The 7,500-nt window shown below is 35.6% G+C and overlaps 1 protein-coding gene across 2 annotated transcripts in view; it reads right to left on the bottom strand.

Moving 5' to 3' along the window:
- Positions 1–7,500, bottom strand: part of Sqor (Sulfide quinone oxidoreductase) — a 17,315-nt gene that overhangs the window by 1,944 nt on the left and 7,871 nt on the right. For both annotated transcript variants that reach the window (XM_086531529.1, XM_043013820.2), the window contains exons 6-10: positions 7,401–7,500; positions 6,499–6,588; positions 2,532–2,651; positions 1,561–1,747; positions 181–282 (exon numbers count right to left, since the gene is read on the bottom strand). The exon at positions 7,401–7,500 is cut by the window's right edge and continues 95 nt beyond it. In XM_086531529.1, coding sequence (XP_086387655.1) covers positions 181–282; positions 1,561–1,747; positions 2,532–2,651; positions 6,499–6,588; positions 7,401–7,500 — 599 coding nt within the window. The remainder of the gene's footprint in view (positions 1–180; positions 283–1,560; positions 1,748–2,531; positions 2,652–6,498; positions 6,589–7,400) is intronic.

Below are 7,500 nucleotides of genomic sequence, written 5' to 3'. Positions count from 1 at the left end.
ATAATAACACAAGATAATATGGCACTGAGCTGTACTGTCAAAATAATAATTGCTTTCACCTTGCCAGTAAATAATATTATTTCCAATAAAAAGTTTAATAACATATCCTTATGTCACTAAAAGCAATCAGATAGTCCAGGAATTAGAAGATGAATATTCTTGCAAACCAGCAGATCTCACCTGTGACAAGAGGGCATGAGGTGTAGCCATCATAAAGAGACTCTGGCGTTTTTCCAGCCATAACTGCACCCAAATTCTTGCGTAAAACTCCAACCTGTCCAGCTGTGTGAAGGTGTAAAAGGGTATCAGTTATCACATTAAATATATTTGGGGGGTGAATTTGATCTCCAAAGAACTATATAAAGCTATTGATGTTTGGAGGCCTAATGGCACCCAGAATGAATGACATAGTTCTTCTTTAACCCATTGCGGATGGGGCGCCTAACAACCTAACTGGCCGTCAGGGTGGGCGGTCTACGACACTAGCGGCACTGGATAAAAATTGGAGGGACGGGGGAAGGGTTTTCTCCGCCCTCTGGGTAGCGCAGACTAGCCCAAACAATATTTTCCCATAAATCCATCATGAAATGTGGGTTTAGGGTGACTTTAAAACCCTGTAGCTCTGGAGCTAACGCCATTACAGCCATAATACTTCATGACTGTGCTTACTTTAACTGTAAGCAGATCCCAATGTCCCACTATGTATGCAGTGACTCCCGTCTTTTAGGGCTAATCAGTGCTGACACTTATGTCATGACACCCATGCGCAATAGGTTAAGCTAATCTATTCAAAAGAAATGATCCCCGCCAGCATCAGTCATTAGTCAAACATCATGGCAACTCCACTCCCCTGAATCTCATGTGAGTCAGCACCCCAGAAATGGAGTAAGAGAAAAACACAAGTGGAAATATGAGATAGTCCAGATAAACAAGTAATGGGAATGAGTGTGAGTAGTTGAGAAGCATGAATCAGGGATATTCATTCCCGATTTTTATAGCTTTGACAGTATATGCAGTGGAATTGAGCAGACAATATAGATGAGAACAATACATATTTTATATAAAATATTTTTATTTACTGTTTTATGAAATGTTTATAAATATCATAATTAACAAATAGCAAACAACTTACAGACTTAAAACACTTCAGATTATTTTTTGGCCTTATATAATTTCACTCTGCCAATATTCAAGAGATTACAGTACTACATATATCAAACTTATTTAAACACATGATATCTATCATGATATATGATTTTTTTTACTTTTGAACCCATTTTTTCATTCTTGCTGGTACATGATACAATTGCCTAGGGGCACATGAACAAATATATAGCTGATAGTAATGAGAAATCAATTTAGCTTATTTTAGCTTACTACATAAAGTAATTACAGAAAAACATCAAGTAGCTCACATCTCTATTTCCCACAAAGAAAGAAAATAATCTGCCTCTCTTCCTTGCACAACTAGTGCAGCATAAATATCTCATCCTACCAAACTTGATCATACACACCATCTTTAAAATACATTTCCTAAAAGAAAACCTCCAAAGCACATACCAACAGCAGCTGCAGTCTTAGACGTTGGGAGACTAGTGCAATCGCCAATGCCAAACACATTAGGGAAATCGACGTGCTGCATAGTTTCCTTCTTGACATTAAGGTACCCAGCTCCATCCACTAGCGCAGCGCACTGGTTCAGAACATCTGTGGTGCTCATTGGGGGGGTTACATGAAGCATTTCATACTGAAAGGTAAATTGGAAACATGTATTAAATGTCAATAGATAAAAATTACCAAATTGTTAGTTGTTGCTCTTTTAATCTATCAATAAATAGCCACGTTAGTGATAATGGAAATGTTATTATGAGATCTCTCAGGTAAGAATATATCAATTAATTAAAGTTCATTTTGTTGAAGTAAAAAGCGTCCATTTTTTTCCCTATCTTTTTTATTACTACTTCTAATCTTTTGTTCAATATATTAATTTCACATAAAACAATACATACTTAGTTTCCTTATAGGTGGCTACTTATCATTTGTTTTTAATATTTGATAAAAAAACATTGATCATATTATATATCAACAATAATCAATAAGAGAAAGAGAAAGAAAGAAAGAAAGAAAGAAAGAAAAAAAGAGAGAGAACTTACTTCAAAGGTCTTAAATTTGAAAAAAGAGAGAGAAAGAAGGAGAGAGAGTGAAAGTGGGAGAGAGAAGGAAAGAGAGAGAGAGTGAAAGAGAGAGAGAAAGAGAGAGAGAAAGAGAGAGAGAAAGAGAGAGAGAAAGAGAGAGAGAGAGAGAGAGAGAGAGAGAAAGGAGAGAAAGAGAGAGAGAGAGAGAGAGAGAGAAGAGAGGAAGAGAGAGAGAGAGAGAGAGAGAAAAAGAGAAAGAGAGAGAAAGAGAGAGAGAGAGAGAGAGAGAGAGAGAGAGAGAGAGAGAGAGAGAGAGAGAGAGAGAGAGAGAGAGAGAGAGAGAGAGAGAGAGAGAGAGAGAGAGAGAAAGAGAGAGAGAGAGAAATAAAAACTTACTTCAAAGGTCTTAAATTCTTCAGGCTTGTCAAGATTTTGAAAGACAGCTTCCCTTGAGTCAGGTTTGACTTCGACCAGATTGTGACGAAGGTTTACTGTCAAGTCCCTCTCCTTCACAACCTGGAAATTGAATAGTGTTGTTATTTTGTCTCCCTGCTAACAATAAGAATGTGTATTTCCTTTTACAGATGCTATCAAATTTGACAGTGTAGATTTTTAATATAGAATGTAAACAACATCTATGGTGACATATAAACTTTTCTAGAGTACACACATGTTTGCAGATCAATATTGTGTTCCACTAATCCCCACACTGAATTATCTAAATCCTGACTAACATGCAAAATAAGATGATTTCTTTCGTCATATCAACAGGTTAATGTTTCCAGATTTAAATAGTTTGATGCTAATGAAGATAATTGTGATTTGTGGAAGAAACCTTTGCTGGCACTCTCCATGTTCTGAAAGGGATGCTTCTAAAAAAACAGATGATCATGACCTGGAAAATTTCAAGTATGAATGCTTATTTAACCCAACAGCACCAGAAAAAAATCTGAGTGCACTATCTGCTGCATTTGAATTAATATGGAAGTTACCACTGGAATTAAAAATAAAAAGGTGTGGTATACAATTCTCCCCACCTTGCTATTGATTCAGGACAGGCAGATTATTGTTTTTCAGTCAAGCATATAATAAAACACAAGATTTAAGCTGACTTTGGAAGGCTGTAGGTTGAGAGCTAGAGCCATTAGAGCCATAGAACTCCACATATATATAAGGTGCAAAAGAAAGGGCAGCCTCCAATGTCATGGTATGAATAAGTAACATCCAAAATCTAGGCCCACCTAGACATGGCATGTATAGAAGCCATGCATTGTCTTTGAGTTTACAGGTTGTCAAGAAAAAAAATGTTATTTGGCATGACCAAATGCGAAGATTGAGGAGATAGAATAAAAGCCTTGACAGTGATACAAAAGAGCTACTTTATGGAAAATTCTCCTGAACAAAAAGATGGAGGATGAGTGTTACAACATAACATAGATGAGACAGCTGATAATCGTATTGTAACTGGATGGAATACTATAGATATATAAGAGTATTGTTGATTTGGAAGATTGCCTTGAGGAAATTTCTGATCCAGCGAGTGTCTTGTTTGCCTATTGCAACAGGTCCGTGAAACAAGAAATGTTTATAGTGTGGTGAACCTGGACATTTTGCATCAAAATGCAGTAAAGGGGGCAAAGTTATTTTCAGGCCTTAGAATACTAAGAAGTGGTGTTACTTTCATCAGTCTAGGACTAACAGTACTAGTGAATGTAGAGTGAAGCATCCTAAGAAGATTGAAAAATCAGTAAATTCTGCAAATGACAGAAATGAGAAAAAAAATTTATGAGTATTCTGGGACTGCCACCACTTGATGTGATATCTTGTCACCCAGAGCTAACAGGTTAACCCACTTGATTTAGGCCTAATAATTTGAACGCCCCAGCATTGTGACATTCAAGGCTAGAATTCCCCCGTCGTGGATGGGTTTAGGGAACCAGTGCATAGTTGTGTGATATTAACCTTTCCGAGACATGCCATATTTAAAGGGTTTCAGCCTAGGCTGGGCATCTTAGGATGTGTACTTTTTTCTTTTTCTAAACTTATGGTATGAAAAATGTGTCTATATATGATTTATTAGAAAAGTGATACTAATTAGCAATTGATATAGTAGGTCTTCATAACTGAAAGAATAAAAGCTTGCAATTTTAACAAAAGCGATCCAATCCTGCAAAAATGAATGTCAAAGAAGGGGTTAAAAAACAAAAGATGTCGAGCTTAGAAGTAATGGAATTTTACTCCTTTGGTTGGCAGTAGTTATACTTCATATAGTGAGGAAAACGACCCAAAGTTCATGAGACTTCAAGTTTTTTTAACCATTAAAACCACAACAGAGAACTAACATATGGCCAAAGGCAACAAGGAACAGACAATGACTCTGTGATCCGAAAGCCTATCCAGGATCGAGATGGCAACTCACAAAGTATAGTATAAAAAAATGCCCATGCAAACCAGAATTTAAGTAACTCATATCAGTCTGGAAGACTATCATGAGTGATCACAGCTTCAATTTCTCTACTAGTATCAGTACACTAACTACAAAAGACAGGAATATATAAAAGCATTCTGTAGGAAAATAAACTGCCTACTTGCAAACTAAGCCACAAACTAGTTAATAAATTCAATAAGGACCATGTAGTGGAAACTAAGCACACCCTAAAGGAATGGCATAAAATCCTAGAACACTATAACACAGCTGATGTGCAAAAAAAAAATGCAATCGTCCATGGAATACATAAAGCAAGTAGAGATAATTCTAGCTCACAACATGTGGTCTTGTCAAAATGATGCAGTATAAGAGTAGAGAGCCTGACAAGAAGGCATGACAGCCATTAGATTTAGTGCACTGTAACATGGTAGGTACTACTGGCCCAGCAACAACAGGAGTTTCTAGTACAGTATCTCTTTCACTGATGACTTCTCAGGAGCTGAATGACTCATTAAAATTCAGAGTGGCACAGTGATAGTCATGAAAGAATATCTTTCAGAAATAGCATGACATGGAAATACTGGCCTCACAGAGAATACGATTAAACAAGAGTTCTTTACACCCCACTCACCACATCAAAATGGAACAGCTGAGAGATCACACAGGCCAATTTTTGACATAGGTTTGTATTTACTGATGGATCAAAATTATCAAAAGAGAAGTTGCCTGCTATATTGGGAAATGGTGCTTTAATGCCAGGGCTTGGAAAACCCCAGTAGATATGCTTACCTGAAGACGGCTCAACAAAGTTACCATCTAGGAAACAAGATATTTGAGTACCGTGAGAAGAAACGAGATCCCAAATGTAAGGTTGGAGTATTTGTGGGTTACGATTATCAATATTCAGCCTATTTGACATATTTTCCTAGCACTCAGACAGTAGGGAAAATAAGCTTTGTCAAATTTGTGACACCTTGCCCATTGCTACCAAAGCATCAACTACCTAGCAAGCCTCATGTGTTGACTACAATCAGCTCTACAAACAGCAATGCTGCATTTGTCTGATACCTATGCTGCCTTATGTATACACTGCCAAGCCAAACTTGCTGAATATACACCAAGAATATAACTTTTTCCACCAAATCAACAGTAAATATTTACCAAACAGCTCCTTCCAAAAGGTGACTATGTTCACATTATCCAGTTCTACTTTCAGTACAGAATTTGCATTCTTCCTAAAGTTAAGGGACTAGCAGGATGTCCATGCTATAGAGAGAGTTTGGTCTGAAGTTAGTTCTTGAAATAAATGACTAAATAAATGACTCAATCAATAAATAAAGTAAAATTAAAAAGTTCAACAAAAACACTTGTTGAACTTAAACATCTCACACACCAGTTAATTAATGAATGGAAAAATATGCATGGAAGCAATATCAACAACAACTATAACAGTAATTATATATAAACTGCTAACCTAAGTCAATCTTTTAAGAAAGTACAAAATCTGAAAGTTATAAAGAAATCAAAGCAATAAAAATAATGATAAAAAAAACATGCATAACTAGAGCCAAACAGTTAAAATATACAAAAGGCTTAAGTCTACATGACTTCCTGACAAGTGACAAATATAAATTGCCTGTCAAGAGCACAGTTAAGATAATACACAATAAAAAAAAAGAATAAAAAAAAAATAAAAAAAAATAAAAAAAATAAAAAAAAATCCAGCTAATCTTATCAAAACTTAACCCTATGATAACGGTGCGTCACACCCGTGTGATGGGGCGACATACCAGTGTGACGTTCACAATGCAATATTGCATAGGCCCAGCGTAGGGGGTTGTCACTTATCACCGGGCCCGTCAGGATTGGGTTAAGTCATTCTTACAACATCCAAGAACCAATTACAGAGCTCGGCATTACATAAGAGTCTCTCACCTCCCAAAGAACCTCAGCATATTTCTTCACACCGAAGATCACTCCTAATGAGGTGTTGAAAAGGATGTTAGCCTTGTCTCTTTTACCATTCTGGAAAAAAATTAGGAAAAATAAGAATGATGTTTTTTGTGCAGGAGAAAGATAAATCTGATGATATGATAATGCAATAAGAGAGGAAAATAGAAGCAAGGTTGAAATTGCTTAGTCTGTTCAATTCATTATTCATGAGGATAAGCATAGAGAGGAAAAATAGAAAGAGGGAGAATGAAGAAAAAAATAATAAGAAATAAAAATAACAACAATTCAAAAAAGGATGATTAAAGATAATGATAATAATAAAGGCAACAAGACAACAGCAACAAAAATCAAGAATCAGTTCTTTAAACAAAGTCCCTGGGAATGAAAACATTAAAATATTACTAAATACTGGAGTCCTTTCTTCAGTTTTTAATCACAACTTATTATTCTATCTAAAATCTACAACCTAATCTCATTTACGGTATTATCTATTAAAATTGTAAGACCACTGACAGATGCTCATCCAATAAGAAAACAGATGTAGTTATGATGAGGATGTAAAGGACAACAGCAATGAAAAGGATGTATAAGCAAAGGAGTTATAAGTAAAGAAAGAAAAGGCAAGATAAGAAATAAATAAAAAACTCAACATATAAACAAACAGAGGATTTCAACTAACACAATGGAAGGAAATGTACAGAAAAAGACCTTGAAAATCAAGCCAAGAGAAATCATGAAGAATAAGAATAATAAAAATAATAAGAATAACAAGAATAAGAATAATAAGAATCAGAATAATAAGAATCAAAATAATAAGAATAAGAATAATAAGGAAAATAAGAATAATAATAAGAAAACATCTGTTAGTTCACCAATAAACTGACCTTACGAAAGTATTCATCTGCAATATACATGATCTTCTGGGGAGCTCCTGCACACTTGATAGGGGTGGCTGGGAATGTAAAGATGGCGTTGCCCTGCTTG

This window comes from Penaeus japonicus, unplaced genomic scaffold, assembly GCF_977035675.1.
Source record: "Penaeus japonicus unplaced genomic scaffold, GWHDUDI00000001_assembly GWHDUDI00000035, whole genome shotgun sequence".
Lineage (NCBI taxonomy): Eukaryota > Metazoa > Arthropoda > Malacostraca > Decapoda > Penaeidae > Penaeus > Penaeus japonicus.
The sequence above is the reverse complement of the archived record's forward strand: the minus strand, read 5'-3'. Positions and strand labels throughout refer to the sequence as shown.